The 21,340-nt window shown below is 37.8% G+C and overlaps 2 protein-coding genes and 1 long non-coding RNA gene across 3 annotated transcripts; 1 reads left to right on the top strand and 2 right to left on the bottom strand.

The window, feature by feature from the left end:
* Positions 1–5,599: 5,599 nt before the first annotated feature.
* LOC111878437 (uncharacterized) lies at positions 5,600–8,042 on the bottom strand. Its single transcript, XR_002845730.3, has 4 exons — positions 7,421–8,042; positions 6,201–6,330; positions 5,900–6,030; positions 5,600–5,703 (listed from the first exon to the last, which is right to left on the bottom strand). It is a non-coding gene; the product is annotated as an uncharacterized LOC111878437 (long non-coding RNA).
* An 898-nt stretch (positions 8,043–8,940) lies between these two features.
* LOC111878444 (probable serine/threonine-protein kinase PBL10) lies at positions 8,941–10,751 on the bottom strand. Its single transcript, XM_042897190.1, has 5 exons — positions 10,395–10,751; positions 9,776–9,911; positions 9,570–9,673; positions 9,291–9,402; positions 8,941–9,185 (listed from the first exon to the last, which is right to left on the bottom strand). Exons 1-5 carry the CDS (start codon positions 10,749–10,751, stop codon positions 8,941–8,943), a joined length of 954 nt encoding a protein of 317 aa, XP_042753124.1.
* A 6,780-nt stretch (positions 10,752–17,531) lies between these two features.
* On the top strand, positions 17,532–18,098 carry LOC111878425 (uncharacterized). The gene has a single exon (XM_023874925.2). It carries the CDS (start codon positions 17,532–17,534, stop codon positions 18,096–18,098), a length of 567 nt encoding a protein of 188 aa, XP_023730693.2.
* The last annotated feature ends 3,242 nt before the right edge of the window (positions 18,099–21,340 follow it).

The raw sequence follows: 21,340 nt of genomic DNA on the forward strand, positions 1-21,340 counted from the left end.
CTCTATCTATTTACAAGGCATCTTAGTTTTCGACACTTAAATGTTTATTCCTTGTAATTTTGTGTGAGTCTGTTGTACCCTATAAATAGGATAAGTACATAGAGTAGAGTAACGAACGAACTAAGTGTTATTTGCATTTTGTACTCTGATATTCTCTTGTACTCTTCAGACGTAATAGAGCCAAACAGATTTTATTTAGATCTCGTGTCCATTTACAACTTTTACCGATTCAAACGTGTTCTTAATCAATCTCTAACTCACATCTGCAGTGGGTATTTATTCTTCACCGTTGCTTTATTCATCTCTCTGTAGTCGATGCACATTCTCATGCTTCATCCTTTTCTTCACGAATAACACCAGAGCTCCCTAGGGTGACGAACTAGGTCTAAAGAAACCTTTGTGCAACAACTCCTGAAGTTGCTTCATGATCTCCTTCATCTCCGTCGGTGCTAATAGGTATGGTTCTTTTGCTATTGGTGTTGTTCATGGAAACAAGTCTATTCGGAACTATACTTGTCTATTAGGAGGCAATCTAGGAAGATCTACGGGAAATACTTCCGGAAAGTCACACACCAGTGGTATTCTCTTAATCTACTTTTTCTCCTTCATCGATCGCAAATGCCAGATATGATACATCCCTTGGCCTAACACTTCCTAGTTTTCATCATCGAGATGCTTCCAACATTCACTAGACGTTTGTCCACGTATACGATAAATGGTTTTCTTCCAGGAGGGTTTACTCTTACCATCTTCTTTCTACATAGTATCTCAACATCGTTCGTACTAAGCCAAACCATTCCTAATACTATGTCGAAACCGTTTATCTTAATGGGAAACAAGTCCTCGTGGAACTTATTCTTATTCAAGTAAGTGGAAATGTTCTTCATGCAATCGCTAACAGGTACAAACTTGCCACTAGCAACCTCGACTATTAAGGCATTATCTAGTCTATCTACATGCAGTGCTAGTCTTCTACCAAATGTACAAGAAATAAAGGAGTAGTTCACTCTAGAATCAAACAAAATATTGACAGGCAAATCATTTGCTAGAAATGTACGTGAAGCGACATCTGCTTCTTCCTGCTGCTTCTAGGGTCATCTAGAATGCTCTCGCCTTTGGCTTTGGCGGTACATTTAGCTTTGCAGCTTCCTTCTTCTTTGGGTAGTCCTTCAAAATATGCCCATCTTCTCTGCATCCTTAACACATCCTATTGTTGAATGTACATTCATTGGAACGGTGACTAGTCCTTCCATATTTGTAACATGTCACTACTTCATTATATCTCCCAGAGTGCTTCTTCTTACACTTCTCACACAAATTTCGCTTCATTGTTACCCCCACACTTCTTGTTGTTGGGGCCAATCTTTGAAATCTGCTCTTCTTATTGGACCTTGAAGATCCTTCAAACTTCCTCTTTTCTCCTGATTTAGCTCTCTCCGTACCCTTCTCTCTTATCCGGGTCTCAACATTATTAGCTTCCCAGACGGATGCTTTTAGAGTGGTTGCTAGCTTCACCGTTGGACCAAAATCCGCTGGTAGTCCACTACCAAACTTGTTTATCTTGGCGAGTTTGGTAGGACCCAAATATGGAACTAGCTTCATCTTCTCAGTAAAAGTTGCAACATACTCACTGACACTCATCTTGCTCTTCTTTAGATTTTGGAATTCATTGTTTATCTCCAGAAGATCTTGTTCAGAGCAGTATAGCATTTTTAATTGCTCTAGGAAGCCTTCCATGACGTCTTAATGGCTTCTCCCTTTGGTATAGTATCAGCCAACAAGCTCCACGAGCTTAATACTCCAGTGTTCACATGTATGACCGCGAGGACGGTCTTTTGTCTGTTGTTGCAGTCGTAGCCCTCAAACACCATCTCCATCTCGGATATCCAATCTATATTGATAAATACGATTCTGTTTGCAGTCGGAATTCATGATTTTATTGAATGGTGAAGTATTGTCTTGGAAGAGTACCAAGTAATACACCATAGTGAATTTGGCTAACTTAGAGTACAATTGTAGTTATAAAAATTGCAAAGAAAACAATGTGACTAAAAGAGATTCATTAGTGACATCTTTGTTAAAAATCAATCATCGATGGTCCTTTTAGAGGCTCTTTGTGACTTTAAGGGTGAACTTACCTTGAGTATGGATCCCAAGTCACACAAGCTCACAAGACAAATACTTAGTAAGTACTATCACATTTGATAGTGAGTCAAATGTAAAGACATCATAGTCAATAAGTCATATCGAAAGATAATATTGTCGATCCATTCCATAAGCCAATGTCACTGACCAAGTGTAGTCAGACAAAGTCAAGAGGCATTAGATTTGCAAATTAATTGGCTTGAACACTCTTAGTTTGGTTTGTTTTAAACCTGAGAACTTAAAGCAGTATAAGTGTTAATTCGATTTGGCGATTATTAAGTGGAGATCTTAATATATGATGGAGTTCGGTCATTTCAATTAGCTTATTACTATGTTCTCATTTTACATGTTTGGAACCCACTTCCCGGGTATTAATTTACTTAAACGTCCACAGTCGGTCATACTCTTGGAAGTAAGTAGCGATTCAAGATTGTCATAACCATTAGTGGATTGTCCATAGTGATTGGACATAGCATATAGATTGTGCTAATACTCATGAGTACTTAATAGAGATTTTAGTATTGGATCAACCCATGCTTAGAGATTACTTCATGGATACAGTCACGAGTAATTCTAAGGTGATAATATCTTTTATTCTTCAAACCTAGATGCATGTGGGGTTTTCTCTATGATTCTGATATGCATTGGTCTACTCCAACGCTATTTGTAACTGGTAGTCATAAAGGGTATGTCCATGTATGACATGATAAACTAGACAAAAACTATGTAGTCGTATTTTATTTGTTCCTTCAGCCTTAACAGGAAAAACGATATTCATGGGCCCCTCGATGATTTGTGCTACATCTAAAGTGTTTGGCCAATACCTGACTAAAATAGATGTGTTTAATTAAGTATTCAGATGCAGTCGTCACAAATCTATATCAAGAAACGTAATCTTGAATTCGGAGATTGACCATTATCCATGTCTCGAGTTCATACTTATATAATAGAACGAAGGGACAATTGATTAATTATATAAGGGTTGAATCTTGATTAGATCTAGAGTTCGATAATTGCATTGGATGGCTAACTCTCTGTTTATTATTGGAAAAATATTGGATCTCGTATAGTTGATGACTTGTCCAAGTGGGAGACTGTTGAAGAGAGTGTCCAAGGTCATTAACTATTGGTAATATTTCTAATAGTAACAGGGTCCTTTTGGGTTGCCCTCAAGACCTAAATTGATTAGAATAAATAAAGGAGAAATTGGTTTATTAATTATTATGGTTAATAATTAATTAGAAACTAATTGGAAATATATTTTGGGAATTAATTAATAGTTTAATTAATCAAAGGGTTGAATATTCATTAATCGATAGTTGGTTAATCAGGAATGTTCCAGAACCCTTATGGAATTAGGGTTGGATGAAAATCACTCCATCCCCGATGGGAAAAGGAGTGAAATTTCGTTGTAGGTATTCCATCCCACATGAGAAAGAGTACAAAACCTAGGAAGGGATCCAAGGCTATAAATATGACCTTAGGGATTTCATTCTTCCTTGCACATTGGCATGAAGTTTCACCAACATTTCTTCCTTCCCCTCTTAGGGGGGATTTCTAACCCTCTTAGGGTTTGTGAAATTGACCATTCTCCTAGTTATTTTTATTCCACTCTTTGGTGTCATTGGATGTGATACCATTAGAGGGATTCTGGTTTGGGTCCTCTCATCCAAGCACCTTCATGGAGGATCAAGATCTCAAGCATGGAGATCAAGGGCTACATAAGTGGTATGTTTTTCTTCTTTGTATTTTATTTTCTAGGGTAGATGTAATTAACATAAAACCATAGATCCATAGGTTGCATGTACACTTAGGTATATCGTAGTTTCGATTTTTCCGTTACTTAGTTTAGAGTGTATTTGATGCGTAGAAAACCCAACATCACATACATATACCATGAAATACACATAAATATATACCAAATATACACACATATGGCAAATTTCACATAATAGACACAAATACACAAATTTTGCAAATAATCTTGAAATTAACATAGGAAGGAACCTATGGTGGCCGGAAATCAACAAGGTGGTGCGATGGTGGTGGTAGTCTATCCTTATAAACTGGAATGAGCAAGGAACTCAAAGATTTTTTGCAATTAACTCAACTATAAACTAGAAATCAACGTTACAAGAGAAAGAGAAAGAGAAATTAGCAAGGAATTTCACCTTAGTTGGCCTGAATCAGTTGAGAATTTGAGGAAAAACGGGAGGAACAAAAGTGAAACAAAATAAGAAGGAAGACGGTAGTCACTGTGTTCAGTAGCAGCGGCAATTAGGAAACAGCGGCGACAACAAAATACGGAAAATATCACGGGTTTTTTTCCGATTATTAGTGGCGACACTGTCGCTGCTATTGATTTACACGAAACGGACGACACTGGACCTTGGATTGTAGACAGATCGAACAGACAGAGTTTCACAAAAAGTTTTGATGTGGATCGTGGTTTACAGGCATTAGCGGCGACACCAATAGCGGCGACTTCCACTATTAGCGGCGGCAATATCGAGTGTCGCCGCTAATAGTGGAAGTCGCCGCTATTGACCTGATTTTTTTGTAGTGATTTCAATAATGGAATTCTCTATTATTGTGAAAATAGGCTAAGATGAAATGTCGTGTTTTTTAGATATGGTATTTTCCTGGCCTATACATGCATGTAAAATTAGACTCATGTCTTTTAAGTTACAGAGATTAAATTTCAATCTCATAAATCATATAGTTTTGCTATCGTAGGCATGTGGAGATCGGCTTAAACTGCATACCTCAAGTTTGATACTTGCATATCTAATGGTATTCCAATTTTTACTTGAAAACTAATTTAAATGTTTCAACAAAAAGATGGAGTTGAAAAATGTTTAATGACTGTCTAATATTGTGAATTCTTTTATAATTACGAAAATAACATGATGTTATCAACCCGATCATTATATATATTATCCTTTTGTAGTGATATATAACAATTAACAAAAACTACATCTCCATGGCATTAATCCCTTCTAAGCTCACCACAATTTCTTGCATTGAAGGCCGATGTCCGTGGGTGATTTGGAGACAACTTAGGATGAGGTCAGCTGTTTTGCAGGCTCCTTTTGGAGGGTTTCCTTGTTCCAACCATGGGTCCATGAATTTTTGTAGTTTTCCCTTATCAGATAAGGTGAACCTAGCCCACTCCAGTAAACTCTTGGGTAAGGAGCACCTCTTGTCATGAAGAGAGACTAAACCTCCTATCATATCCAACATCATCACTCCAAAGGCGTAGACATCACTTTCAATATACTAGTGACCTGTAGTTGCAAGGCACTTCACTTTCAAATATTTCGATCCAAATCTTATGAAAATGTGAGACTCTAGACAAAATTAAGACACCAACAACGGATAGCACAACCACTTGGAATATATAACCCTAGTCACCAAACTCACCTGCAACCATATACTCAGCAGGGTTGTAACGACAGGGTTGTAACGACTAGTGAGTGCATTGCTCATTAAGATAGGCAATGCTCCATGTATCTGGCCTAACGATGCCCATCCAAAATAGAGTTGCGCTTCATGATTCTAACACCAAAATCCCAAAATGACTAACTCAAGATGATTCAAAAGGCCAATTAGATTAAAATGTGCATCTATTTGCACCCCTATGATTGTAGTGGTTCACAAGTTTATAGCTATTTTACCACTATGATTATGTGTTTAGTGGCATATTCTTTCTTTCTTTCTTAAGAAAAATGTACTTGATCAATGATTATTACACCTCATTCACTAAAATACTTGAAGCATTGAAAATCCTAAATGTGGGGGAGCTCTCATGAGTGTGCAAGAAAGCAAGGCCTTTGGCTACTCCATTAGCAATTTTCAATGTTATATCCCATGGAAGTGGATGGCCTGCAAATGTCCAAATAAATCAAGACAAACACAATTACTCTCATAATTGTAAGTTATGCTATGGTTGATACCCAATTCACTTGGAAAAGATATATGCAACTTGAATCTGGAATTTTGGTTTACTGCCAAAAGAGGTGAGTCTAGTTTTTGGGAACAGAGGGAATACTTACGTCGAATAATGTCTATGAAATTTCTTTTAGGTATGTATTCATGTACAAGGAGCAGCTTTCCGTCTTCTGAACAATATCCTAAGAGTTTAACAAGATTGGGATGACTAAACCTTCCCCGAGTCACTTCTGCCTGGCATACGCAAACACAATATATCGTTTAATACATTAATGATAAAATGTTATAACACAATATGTCTCTCTTTCTATAAACCAAAATAACATTTTTTTATAAGGAATATTAACTAAGCTAACGAAGGAGGTTGTTAATAAAAATGACCAGGTTTTTTCTCTTCTGTGAAAATGACCGCTTTGTCTGGAATGGGTAATTCCTTTTGTACCAATATCTTGTTGGTGATTTGTGTCACCGATGTTGTTTAAGTGTAATAAGATTAATTTGTTGACCAATGTAATCTTGATAAATATTGAACAAGTAAAGGTGTTGTGTAGTCGGTGGCAGACGCATATTGTTTTAGTAGGGGTGTCCCTTGTACTTCAAGTGGGTGCACCTAATAGAAAAAAAAAATTTACACTGCATGCCAGAAATTGAGCAGTGGCCCGGGACCCCAAATGCCCCACTAAAGGTCCGCCATTGTGTGTAGTGCACACTTGTTTGAGCTTATTATAATTTAAAGTACGGGGTCCGGGGGCAGCACTCCTGGTAGCGGGGTCCAAGGGGCAGAGCCCATGGAGTTGAGCCGAATTTGAGTAAAAGCATAGAAATCTGAATTTGAGAATTTTGACCTTGACAATATTGACCTTGATGGTTTTAACCCTAACATGTATCGGTTTACGGCAGTTTGTAACTGTCATATTGACATGTTATTGATAGTTTTCGGACAAGGAGTTATATCCTGTTTTTTGGTCATTTGAATTTGGTACACAAGAATAATAACATTCACATTCTCTGTTCTTCATCTCTTTCTGGGTTTTATTTGATTGGATATTTCGGTTATACCATCGAAATACTTTAATTTGAATGTGTTATCACGAAAGCAATTGAACCCCCCCCCCCCCCCCCCCCACACACACACACACACACACACACACACACACACATTTTCTAACATATCTCCCATAAGAAAAGAGAGGGATAGACTAATCACTGAAAGTAAGCTAGTCAAAACTCAAAAGTTTTGACAAAGTTCAAAGTTAGACTTGGCCTTCAAGGGAAAATTCAAACCAAAAGAAACAAAATTTGAAGGTATAATAGATAAACAGACCTGCCACTCATTGAGACTCTGAACATTATTTGTGTTTAAAATCTTGATTGCGACAGCTATCCCTACTCCAGATACGATGGTTTGTATGATGCCCTATCCACCCACCCTTTATAGATTGACTCACCATCTGAAACTCCAACCATGGCTGATGGCCGGAAATTCCGGGTGGCTTTCCGCAACTCATCAAATGTGAAAACCTTCAAGTTATGTGTCTCCATCTGAATGCTCAAAGGACCTTTATTTATGTTTATATTGCTCCCCTCTGCTTCTGGCTCTGGCTTAGTGGGATCTAGTAACATGATAAAAGTATCTTTGTTGCGGCAGCTAGTTTGTCTAGTATGGTCTGTTTACTTCTGTTATCATTGCTCCCCTTTCGTCTATTTGAGACCTAGCATCAGAAATACGGATTAAGTAAAAAAGAGATGGAAATTTAACGAATATGCAAAGCTTTTGAAGAGCATACCAAGTCAAGGATTGGAAATATGAAAGCATAAGGATTGGCTAGTCAGCTTTGGTTGGAACTTGTGGTGCCCACAACAATTAAAAAAAAAAAAAAAATACCCACATACATTTTGTGAGTTCACCAAGTCAAGGAGAACCTATTCCATTGCTGATGAGTGATGACCACAAAACCGACCCCACTCAAACAAACAAACTTCATTCGTTGACCTAACACTCATAGAGATTAAATTAAACATGACCGATATAAATAACCATTAGAATGTATTTTTCCAATTAAACCATATATTCGATTAACTACTAGAAAGTAGAAACAGAGGTATAGATCATGGATATTTTTCTCAGAATTGTATGTTTCTAATTCATATACCTATTATAATCAACGACGATCTATTTGTTGTCAGATTTGTCGCTATTCTCGCTACTACAAAATAAAAAGGCCTTTAATGACATACCACAAAGGGTATAGATGACAGATAAATATATGTTGTTGAAAGCCAGTCATAAACAAAAGACAACATATATTTATGGGCTGTAAATTTACGACAGACAATTTGTATGTCATGATTTTACATTTTATAAAAATATTTAGTTTTTTGGTAGATTTACTAATATTCAAATTAAACCAAAGTTTCATATAATACAAAATAAAATATCAACTTTGTACTCTCACCCATCATGCATAATAAAAAATGTGAAATCTAGATCAACACCTCATCTTAACCAAAAGAGTATCCTAGTTAAAGAGATGAGTAGTACATTGTAATATTAACAAAAGCATATAGAGCATATTAATCAAAATCAATTACATACACAATCTGTAATAATAAAATTGAAAAGACTATCACTTTTTAATACAAGATTGATCCTATAACCAAAATATAAATTACGAAACCTTTATAATGGGTGATCGATCACCAAACTTATGTTCATGGTGCAGGCTCATCGAGTGAGAGTGCCATGTGTTATCCTTTTAACACGTCTCTGGTGGTATTATTTTAATTGAGTTGATCTCCTCTAACCGTGCCACCACTTTCTCCATTGAAGGCCGGTAGTCAGTGTCATGATGAAGACAATCTATGATGAGTTGAGCTGCTTTCATTGCAGCTTTCGATGGATAAACTTGTTTCAACTGTGGATCCATTGTTTTTTGGTAGTTTTTTTATACTGGTTAAGTAAGGTCTAGCCCAATCCACCAAACTCTGTAGCTGATAATACTTACCAGAACCAACTGCACGTAACCCTGTAACTATCTCTAGCATCACCACTCCAAAACCATAAACATCGCTCTTCAGATATAACCACCCTGTAGTTAGTTGCAATACCATAGCCTTTGTCAATGTAACCCTTAAGATTGAGAAACCCTAATTGATGATTTAAGGTCTAAAACCAAGTTGATCAGAGAACTAACCAGTGGCTAGATACTCAGGAGCCACATAACCGTCGTTGTATGATGTAGGAGACTCTCCACTGACCGGATTAAACCCTCCCTCTCCAAAATCCGTGATCTTTGCATTGAACTCCTGAAACATAATTCAGTATATATAAAAATCGCTATGATATATTACAGATTTAAACTAAAATACTGCAATCCAAAAACATGAATCGTAATCATTGACACATGTTTAGAGTAAATTTATCTAGTTTTTTAATTACTGGCCCCGTCTAACAAAATGTTTGAGGATCTCACATCCCTGCAAATGATATACATTTCCATGTGCATGAAAGCAAGGCCTTGAGCTGCTCCCAAGGCTATTTTAATCCTTGTGTCCCATGGAAGTGGGTCTGCATCTTCTGCAAATTCCAATTGAAGAAATAAATAGTATATATTATCTGAGACTTATCGGATATATACAACATTTTTCAATATTTATTGTTGTAGATTTAAATACTTACCCCCGAAGAGATGCGTATATAAGCTCCCTTTTTCTGTATATTCATAAACAAGCTGAATCTCATTACTGCCCCAGCCATATCCAAGGAGTTTAACAACATTTGGGTGGCTAAATTTTCCCATATATTCCACTTCTGCCTGTCAAGAAAACACAAGATATCGACAATTTGATTTTTACTTCCTTTGTGCAGTCTGTGAGCTAGGTAGTAGATGAGCTTACCACTTCTTAACACTTCTTTTCAAAACATTATAGTTTAATGTAGTGATAATTTCCATAAGAAAAATAAAAATAATATATATGATTTTTTTAAACTAAAAAAGCAACTCATTTGACACTTCAGAGTCAAAAGTGATCTTCATTCCCGAGAGAGATGATAATTTTCACAAACAACCATATTCTTGGTGTCAACTTTCCTATGCCGTAATATAGTTTTTTTTTTTTTTTTTCCTACACATAGCAATGATACTTTCGTATCAATGGCAGAATAATCAAGGCTAGCATATTGGCTCTAGACTCAAACTAGTAAATTTGTATAACGGATATGTTCATATAATTTGGTTCTATGGTAGACCTCACTAAAAAAGTCACATTGATATATATACTATAAAAGACAAACAAACCTGCCACTTATCACAATTTTTAGCAAAATTTGTGTTTAAATTCTTGATCACGATGGCTTCTGGGACATCAAATGCTGATGGTGTGTATGATGCACTAGTCACCCACCCTTTATAGACTGACACACGATCCGAAACTCCAAGAATTGGTGGTGGCAAGAATTTCCCGGTGGCTCTCCACAACTCATCGAATGTGAATATCATCAATTTCTGTGTCGTCATCTGACTACTTGATGACTGTTCCTTCAACATTGTCACACTTTTATTTATGTTTTCATTGCTCCCCTCTGATGCTGTCTTAGTCGGATCTACTAAAGTCATACCGATATCTTTACCTTCATTGTTATTCTCTTCTGTCATTGCTTTGCCTACTATGATCCGTTTACTTTTGTTGTCATTGCTCCACTTTTGTCTACTTCTGTAATTTTTAGCATGCACTGCTGAAACCAAATGAAACTATATAAATTTAATGAAACAAAAAGAGACAATAGAGATCAATGTTTTAAAAACCGGTTTGAACCGGCCGGTCGAACCGGTTGGACCGGTAACCAAGGGAGAGAACAATTCAACTATCAGTTTTATGTCGATTTTTGAACCGGAACTGACCGGTTTTTAGAAAAACCCGGTTGAACCGGTCAAAATAAACCGGTTGAACCGAATAAAAACACATGGGAAAGAACCATTTTCATAATAAACTTTGGTGATTTTTTTCAAATCTATTTAGTTTTCTCTAAATAAAAACATATGGTAAATGTTATAAAGTTTTTTGATGTGTTTGTATTCATCTAAAACTATATTTTGTTTCAATATTATATTTTATTTTCTTTTTAACGTATATGGATTGATATAAAACACTAAAACTTATGGTTATATGTTATTTTAATGTATTTGAATTGATCTACAACTTATTTTTATATATATTTTTTTAATATTTAAACTAGTAACGTCAAATTAATGATTTATATATGTATGTATGTTTAGGAAAATAGGAAAAAAGATGAAAATTATAGAACTGGTTGACCCGACGGTCAAACCGGTTGAACCGGTTCAACTAAAAAACCGGTTTTTAAAACATTGATAGAGATAGAACCGGAGGAATGATATTAATAGAAGCCACAAATATCATTATATAACGGTCATTACTGTTTCAAACTCGAGGTGATTCCTAAGAATTCATCACATCATGACCAGTTGAGACCGGATGCTACTTTGAACATATAAGTTGAATTTCAAATGATAAACATGAAACAAAAAATTTTTGTATTAGTAAAATGAAAGAGATACTTCTACTTTACCATGTAAAATATAAATTAGGAAGAAAACTTGAACTATTTCAGTATTAACCATGAAAGGGAGATGAGATGAGGGCCCTTCAGTAAGGATTTATACGGTTGAAAATAAGTCCCATATAATTAACTCCCCGTGAAGTCTTCTCTGTGGTTCGTCAAGAAGGTCACAAGAAACTCATGATGCCCGAATATGATAAGAATTGTGTACTCTATAAGTATTGTTAGCAGAAGGACTAAAATCCGTGATGTCACTTAGTGCGGTGATCAATCGCATTCTAAGGTACCTCATCAAGATGACTCTCAGCATGGGAATATGAATGAAATCTGTGATGGCAAGTTATACTGATTCAAGCTGGGATGAGAAGGATACAAACTGAAAATTGATTGCAGGTTACTGCTACTATCTCCGCATCAATTTTATTAAATAAAGGAGCAAGAAACAAATTCTTGTGCCTTGCAGCATTGTTGAATCCAAGTTTTTTTTTTTTTTTTTTTTTTTGGAATGAAGAATGGAGAATTTAAAAAAAAAAAGTTTACCAATAATCAGCCTACTATTAACATAGCAAAACCTTACAAAACATAGAGATTGATCGACACTTCATCTCTGAAAATTTTCAAAATTATGGAAGTATGGTAAGGACTCGCAGCACGAATGCTATCTTTAAAAATAAATCCGATTTTAGCATTTTAATTGTTATCTTTGCTAGCTAAGTGTTATTATTGGATTATTAATAAGCATGGAAGTATGATAAGGACTCACAGTGGGAATGTGGGCATTTTATGAGAGCCAAGTCAGACGAGAGTGCATCCTCAAGAGGATGGAGCAGCAAATATGAAAGGGTACTTTGCTCTTTGATTAATTAGGGAGGAAATCAAACAAATAATCGTGAGCTTATTGACAAGTTCATAGAGGATAAGGATGTGTGTAACATATAGGGAGACAACCAATGTGAATGTCCACCACCATGCAAACAAAGGGACTAGCGAGAAACCACAATAAAAGGGAGTGAAAGTCAAAGGCAATGATGGGGAAGGTTTACTCATTTAGGATATTATGAATTGTTAGCCACCCAAATTTGAAGAAAGCTCTGACCTAGGGTACCCATGAAGTGGCTTATGGAGATGGAGTAGATGTTTGAATCATATGAATGTGATGAGACGCAAAAGGTCAAGTCTTTCGGTTAGCCTTGACAATGGTGAAACATGACAAGGGAGCGTCATCAAAGACAAGTTGGAAGAGATATACTACAAGGATAGGGATGTCCTTAAGAACAAGGAGTTACCCACATTAGGATAGAGAGTTTTGTTCATTTAGTCCTTCGCATGTGCATTATTTTAGAAATTTGAGTTCGCTAGGCATGGGGTTCCCTTCAAAATCCACAATTAACCATTTTGTTGATGGTTACCTACACACTACATCTTGCGGTGAAGAGCACAACCACCTTGGGCATGATGAGGCCAATTGTGTTGGGTTGAACTCGGACTTTAGTCAAAAGTGGGTATATGAGTCAAATAGTTAGTCTTTTAGTTTGTTTTATTTAATGGTTGAATAAAAGATGTTTGACCAACTCCATGTCCATTGCAAGTGAACATTGGCGTACTTAGTCATAGGAGTGTCTTATTTTCTAGGGGTAGTCGTGAGGTTTTAGATTGATTTGTTTATTTACGTTGGATGATTTGTAGGCTATTTAAAGCCTTTTGTTCTTAGGTTAAAAGAGTAGCAACTTTTGAATGCAAACAAAAAAAATTCTCTCATCTGTTTTCTTTCTTCTCTTCTCTTGTACCGGTTGCTTTTGTTATTTGCTTACAGGTTAAAGCAGAGGCTGAACCAACAAATTGTTGAGGATGTTATTACACTTGCGGTTGAGGAAAGAAATGCCATTGGTGAAAAGTGAAAGGGAGAGGATTGTTATGATCCCATATCGGCCGAAAGTAAATTAAGTTGGTGGCTTATAAGTCTAGTTGTCCCCTCCTCCTATAAGTTGGCTTTTAAGAGTTCTACGCTTAGGTTTGTGGCTTGATACAAACCTAATATGGGATGGGTTCGTATCAACTGGTATTAGAGCCATCCCTATCTTTCGAGGTTCCAACACTTGGAGTGGTAGCCTACGGAGTGGCGTCTTGGACCCAAAAAGAGGAGTTCCAATTTTGACCAACAATGACTCAGAGTGGTATGGTTGGACCCGAAAAGAGGGGTTCCAATTTTGACCAACAATGATTCAGAGCGGTATGGTATTGTTACGATCCCACATAAGCCAAAAGTAAATTAAGTTGGTGGCTTATAAGTCTAGGTGTCCCCTCCTCCTACAAGCTGACTTCTGGGAGTAAGTTCTAAACTTGGGTTATGGCTTGATATGAACCTAGTATGGGATGGTTTAGTGAGTTCTAAACTTGGGTTATGGCTTGATACAAACCTAGTATGGGATGGGTTCCTATCAAGGACCACCTGGGTCTTCTAAGAAAGGAAATTTTCACTAAGTGGGAAGAAATTTGGTTGATAGAAAAAGGCTAAAGGGAGAGCCTTTAAATGTCAATCGAGAAAGCAATAGGAAGGCCTACAGAGAAAGACCTCTTTATATTCTGTATTCACAAGCAGAAACATTAAAAATTGGGAAAGGATCGTCTTGATTGATATAGTGTTTTCTAGTTCTCGAGTATTATATGTCCACTATCAAAGTAATACTCTCCAGTAATTAAGAAGGATGAGACAACTTACTTTATGGACGATATTCAAAGAAGAGGAAAACCTTGCTCGTTGTTAGGAAAAATCTATGCCTTCCTAAGGACAAAGGTGTATGGGACTACAAAAGTGATAACTATGAGTGTCAAGAAATCATGGCTCTTATGGTCTTGGTGAAATTGATTTAACACAAACAAAAAAACACCCTTTTGAAATAAACTAACTAGTCAGTCAAAAATAATCATCCAACCGAACATTAAGGGAGCTCACAATATATAAGGAGACTATGTTACCACATGCTTGGAGAAGTATCATATGCCTGCAAAATATTGATCTTATGGATGATAAACTAGGGTCTCATAATTGAATATGGCTATGTGGGAAGGAGTTCAAGATCCTGCTTTTTAAGATTACTTGGTAAGATCACTCGATAGGGACATCAAACTTTAGGTGCGTGTGGCCTAAACTCTATTTCTAAGGCGTCAACTCAATGGGAAAGTTTAAAGAATTGCGTTCTCAAGATGTAAATCAAGACATGCATTGAGAATTCCTGCTTCACACGCCATCTCTTGCATATTAGTCACACATTTATGAGGTTTTGTTCTCCTAGAAACTATGTATTCGCCTATGTTTTAAAAATCGCGCCTAAGGCGCTAGGAGGCGCTAGGCGACTTAAGGCGACAATGGAAACGCCCCCAGGGCGAGGTAGTGTACAGGAGGCATCGAATCTTGCTGTGAATCGGCGATTCTGTTTGAGGCGCCAAAGGGCTCGCCTTTAAGGATTTATGTACTGGGCCTTGGGTATTGGGCTCAATTCTACCCTATACGGCTATACCTATTAATTATGTTATTGCTTTTTAACTATAATTATATATGTGCCGTTTAGTTTAATTCACGCTTCACATAGATCGATGCCGACTCTACATTACTTCTGGGTATTCCAACAGGTCTTGACAATCACTATAAATCCATGTATCTTATTCCATCATTCTCTATCAATCCATGCAACTTTCTTCCCTCGTTCTCTATATTCTTTTGCTTCCATTATTCTGAAGTCTTTTCTTGTCATCCCTTCTTCCCATTCCACTAATACAATGGACACCAACAATCCTATTCTTGACACTGAAGATGCAATGGATCCAAGCAGGAGATATGGTACAACTGACCCAACAAATAGATACAAGTTTGCTTGCAAATTTTGTGCAAAGTCAACTTCTGTAGGAGTATACCAACGAAAACAACATTTAGTCGGAGGTTTCAAAAACTGTAAAAGATGCCCAAAGTGTCCGGAGCATGTGCGGGAAGAAGTGAAGAACTATATGATCCAGAAAGAAGCAGAAAAAAGTGCAAGAACTACTGACAATTCGAATGTAGTTGCACTTGATGACTATGATGAAGATGATGATGGCGTGGGACAAGGAAGTAGCAAGCCTCCACCTAAAAAACCAAGACAAAAGGGTCCTCTAGACAAGTTTTATGCCAATAAACCAGAAGACAAACTCAAAGGTAGAAAATGTGGAAAACAACAAACAATTAACGAAGTATGTAGAAAAGAACTTAGGGACAAGGTTTGTAAGGAGATAGGTCGTTGGTTTTATGATGCAAGGCTACTTTTTAATGCAGCCTCTTATGATAGCTTTCATATTGCAATGGAATCTGTTGCACAATTTGTCCCGGGATTCAAACCTCCAAGAATGTATGAGCTTAGAGTTCCTCTACTTAAAAATGAAGTGGAATCCACCCAAAAAGTGTTGAAAGATTAAAAGCAATAATGGGCAGTAAAAGGTTGCTCAATTCTGTCAGATGGATGGCGTGATTCAACTGTTCAGAAAGATATTGTGAACTTTTTAGTGAATTCTCCTAAAGGTTCAGTCTTTTTGAAGTCCTTAGATGTCTCAGAAATCAAAAAAGATGCAAACACATTGTTTAAAATGCTTGATGATATGGTGGAAGAGATAGGAGAGGAGAATGTAGTGCAAGTGGTGACAGACAATGCATCTAACTATGTTAAAGCTGGTAAGTCACTAAGCGTTAGTAACTCTTTTACCTGTTAGTTACTGTTTTGAGTACACTTGTCTTATTCTTTCATATTTCTCTCAAAACTCTTTTAGGATCAATGTTAGTGGCAACAAGACCACATTTATACTGGACTCCTCGTGCTGCTCACTAGATCGATATAATGTTGGAAGATATTGGAAAGATCCCAAAGGTGTGGAATACTTTGAAGGGAGCTATGTTCTACAATGGTTATATTTATAACCATGTTGGCATTGTCAACATGATGAAAAGGTTTACAAATCAGAGAAACCTACATAGGCCTACAATCACGAGATTTGCAACATCATTCATTACTCTCTCCCAAATGCATAAACAAAAAAATAATTTACGGAAGATGATCACGTCTCCACAGTGGAACAATACCAAGTGATCAAAAGATGCTGCGAGGAAGAGACTAACATCAACTTTTTTGCAAGAAAGCTTTTGGAGAAATATAGTCTTTGCTTTAAAGTTGACTGGATCTCTTGTTAAGGTTCTTAGAATGGTAGATGGAGACAAAAAGCTGTTGGAATTTTATATATAAAGGAATTGCAAGTTGGCAATTTCCTTTGTATCCCACATTATTGGAGAGAAGAAACTTTTGAGGGTTTATAAGCCTATTCCCTTGGTAAGCCTTCAAAGGCTTTAGTGGATCAAAGGATTGGGCCAAGCCCACGCGCGCGCCTAGCCTAGCCTAGCACTAGCCGACGCCGCGAGTACGCGAAATGACGCGATTTAGGCGCACTTCGCACGACGCATCGGTCGCTGGGAGCTGAGGAGCTTTTATTTTTGACGAGTTCAGGTCAAGTCGGTGGCCCGTTTGATGCCTTCTAGGGTTACAATACCTATAAATATAGCTCCCTAGGAGCCACATTAACACTCATGAAAATCTGAAAGCTCTCCCTCTCTCTGCGGTTTTTTCTTCTAGTTTCCGAGTAGTCGTTTTGTATTTGTAGATTTCCTTGCGAGTCTTTTAGTTTGATTTACAACAATCTTAAAGGTTTTTATACTTTGTGATCAATCAACAGACTAATGGACACTACTGCTAGCCTCCACTTCATGAACTAAGAGTTTGCCAAACTTGACCAATTCGATGGTCAAAACTACACTCGTTGGGCCGAAAAGGTCAAGTTCATGCTTCATGTCTTGAAGCTCTCCTTTGTGTTGGACCCAAAACTGCCACCAATTCCAGATAATCCAATTCCCAAGGAGAGGGAATCTGTGGACCCAGCGGTCATTACAGAACTGGAAAAGCAAAGGATTCTGCGTAGAAAATCCGAGGAATTGTGTGTGGGTCACATCAAGAATTCCCTATCTGATCGGCTCTATGATCTTTACTCGTCGGTCAAAGATTCAAAAGAGCTATGGAATGCATTGGAACTTAAGTACAAGGCACATGAGGAAGGTACTAACAAGTACCTTGTGTCCAAGTACCTTGAGTTTCAAATGGTTGATGACAAATCGATTATGGAGCAAGTGCATGAACTCCAAGTCATGGTCAACAAGTTGAACGCACTCACCATCTCTCTTCCAGATGTCTTTCAGGTTGGTGCGATCATCGCAAAACTGCCACCCTCGTGGAAAGATTTCTCTAAGAGAATGATGCACAAGTCTGAGGACTACTCCTTGGATGATCTGATGAAACACCTCCGCATTGAGGAGGAAACTCGCATCAGGGACAAGAGAGGTAAAGTTGGATAAAGTGTTCATCAAGTGTCAGCTGGGAGTTCTAGCCACAAAGGCAAATCTGGGGGACAGAACAAGAAGAACTTTGGACCCAAGAAACAAAGCTTCAAGAAACCGGATCATCAGAATCCTAACTCAAAGCCAAAAGGGCCGGTCCTTGCCACGTCTGCGGAGAGATTGGGCACTATGCAAGAGAATGCAAAGATCGCAAATCAGTACCGGTTGCACACGCAGTCGAGAAGGTGATTGACATGGTGGCCAGTGTGAACCTTGGAGAGATTTTCATAATCTCCTCTCTTACTCGAGCAATCTGTGCTCGGGGTTGGTTCGTGGACACTGGAGCCACTGTGCATGTTTGTGGGCATCGAGAAAGCTTTAGCACCTACCACCCCATGCCACAAGGGACGGTTGTCGTCTGTGCTGATGGCCACAGAGCTGAAGTTCTAGGAAAGGGTGATGTTCGGTTGAAGTTCACACGTGATGAATGGGTGACTCTTCGAGATGTTCTTCATGTTCCTACCATCTCGAAGGGTTTGGTTTCTGCGGACAAGTTTGACAAGGGTGGGTTCAAGATGGTGCTTGAGAGAGGCAAAATTGTGATCACTAAAGGCAGAAGACATGTTGGGAGGGCGAACAATACTTCGGGAATGTATCGCTTGTGTCTTAGTGATGAGGGAAATGTGAGTGGTCCTAGTGTTGAGTGTGGTGTTTCTAGTGTTGCTAGTGTGTCGAGTGTTGGTAATGATGTAATTGATGGATTGGTTGCTAATATGAATGAAATGAACTTTTCTGGTTATATTGTTTGTTCAATTTCTTTATGGCATAAACGTTTAGCTCACACTAATGTTAATAACATTGAAAAGATGCAAACTAAAGGTATGTTAAAATATGACTCAAAAGATTTTGAAAAATGTGAAACATGTGTAAAATCAAAGTTCACTAAGAAACCATTTCCATCAGTTAAGAGAAACATATCTTTACTTGAGTTGATTCATTCTGATATATGTGAGTTAAATGGAATCCTTACTCGAGGAGGAAAAAGGTATTTCATCACATTTTGTGATGACTTCAGTAGATATCTACATGTTTATTTGCTGAGATCAAAAGATGAAGCTTTTGATGCATTTAAACGATATAAGGCTGAGGTCGAAAATCAACTTGAAAGACACATCAAAATTCTTCGCTCGGACAGAGGCGGAGAATATTTCAACCAAGAGTTTGACACATTCTGCGAAGAGAATGGAATCAAACATGAGAGAACATCACCATACACCCCTCAACAGAATGGTTTGGCTGAAAGGAAGAACCGAACTCTTTGTGAGATGGTCAACTATATGTTGAACCAATCGGGTCAACCAAACAATCTGTGGGGGGAGCACTATTAACTGTTAGTTATGTTCATAACAGGATCACTAGTCGTGTGATTCCTACAAGCCCTTATGAGTTGTGGAAAGGTAGAAAGCCTAACCTAGACTATTTGAAAGTGTGGGGGTGTGTTGCTTATTATCGGACTCACGATCCTAAGCGAACCAAATTGGGAGCACGAGCTAATAAGAGTATATTTATTGGATATGCTCAAAATAGCAAGGCTTACTGATTACTAGATATTGATTCTGGTGTTGTTGTGGAATCCAGAGATGTGGAATTCTTTGAGGACAAGTTTTCTAAGGATGAAGAAAACTCTAGTCATACAACACCTACAAGTACCTCTCGAGAAATACTCCCACCTCCTCCCATTGTGGAGGAACCAAGGAGAAGTACTAGGGCTAGAATTAAGAAAACCTTTGGAGATGATTTCGATTCTTATTTGGTCGAAGGAACATAAAAGAAAGTGACGAGAGAGGTCATCTTTTCAATTAATTTGGATGATGATCCTAAGACCTTTACTGAAGCCATGACGTCTCGGGATGCTCCTCTGTGGAAGGAAGCAATCAATGACGAAATGGATTCAATTATGGGTAATGGAACTTGGGAGTTAGCTGATCTACCCAAGGGGAGAAGACCCATAGGATCCAAATGGATATTCAAGAAGAAATATCATCCTGATGGATCCATATCTGCTTATAAAGCAAGGTTGGTTGCAAAGGGCTATAGGCAGCGAGAAGGGATCGATTATTTTGATACCTATGCCCCAGTTGCTAGAATTAGTTCAATTAGAACTCTCATAGCAATATCAGCTTTGAAGGGATTGTACATTCATCAAATGGATGTGAAGACAGCCTTTCTGAATGGTTATCTCAAAGAGGAGATTTACCTGGAGCAACCTAAAGGTTTCGTAATACCTGGACAAGAAAATAAAGTATGTAGACTTGTTAAGTCTTTGTACGGGTTGAAACAAGCTCCTAAACAGTGGCATGAGAGATTTGACACCACTGTGACTGCCTTTGGTTTTCAGCACAATAGTGCTGACAGATGTATTTACTCTAAACATACATTTGATTACATAGTAGTTATATGTCTTTATGTTGATGATATGTTGATCATTGGCACTCGCCTAGAAGGTATTCTTGAGACGAAGAAATACCTATCCTCGAACTTTAAGATGAAAGATCTTGGAGAAGTAGATACTATTCTTGGTATCAAGGTGAAGAGGACAGGTGGTCAGATTTCTCTGAGTCAATCTCATTACATAGAGAAAATTCTGACAAAGTTTCAACATTTGAACATTAAGGAATTTAACACTCCTTTTGATTCAAGTGTGACACTTAAGGTGAATTCTGGTCGAGCTGTGGCCCAACTAGAATATGCTAGTGCAGTTGGGAGCATGATGTATGCTACTCACTGCACGCGACCTGACATCGCATTCGCTGTAAGCAAGTTGAGTCAGTATACAGTTAAGTTAATCCAGGGACGGAGCACTGGAAAGCAGTGGGTAGAGTACTAGGATACCTGAAAAGGACAAGTACTTTTGAATTGACATATTCGTCATCTAATGGAATACTTGAAGGTTATTCTGATGCCAGCTGGATTGATCACACCAGTGATTCAAAATCCACAAGTGGTTGGATTTATACTCTAGCTGGTGATGCTATTTCTTGGGCGAGCAAGAAACAGACATGCATAGCTCATTCAATGATGGAAGCTGAGCTAATTGTCTTAGCAGCAGCAGGCAAAGAGGCAGAGTGGATTCGAGATCTACTTATGGATATACGTTTGTGGGATATTCCGATGCCTTCAATACCCATGGGAAGTCAAGACATGTAGGTCTGCGTCACAATTTTGTGAGACAACTAATTGAAAGTGGTACCATCAAGGTT

This window comes from Lactuca sativa, chromosome 8 (assembly GCF_002870075.4).
Source record: "Lactuca sativa cultivar Salinas chromosome 8, Lsat_Salinas_v11, whole genome shotgun sequence".
NCBI lineage: Eukaryota > Viridiplantae > Streptophyta > Magnoliopsida > Asterales > Asteraceae > Lactuca > Lactuca sativa.

Coding starts and splice junctions, on each gene's coding strand:
- LOC111878444 (XM_042897190.1), bottom strand. CDS start 10,751: ATGACAGAAGAGAATAACAATGAAGGTAAAGATATCGGTATGACTTTA. Junction 9,912..10,394: donor AAAATTGTGATAAGTGGCAG/GTTTGTTTGTCT, acceptor TTTTCTTGACAG/GCAGAAGTGGAATATATGGG. Junction 9,674..9,775: donor ATATACGCATCTCTTCGGGG/GTAAGTATTTAA, acceptor TGGAATTTGCAG/AAGATGCAGACCCACTTCCA.
- LOC111878425 (XM_023874925.2), top strand. CDS start 17,532: ATGCTTCATGTCTTGAAGCTCTCCTTTGTGTTGGACCCAAAACTGCCA.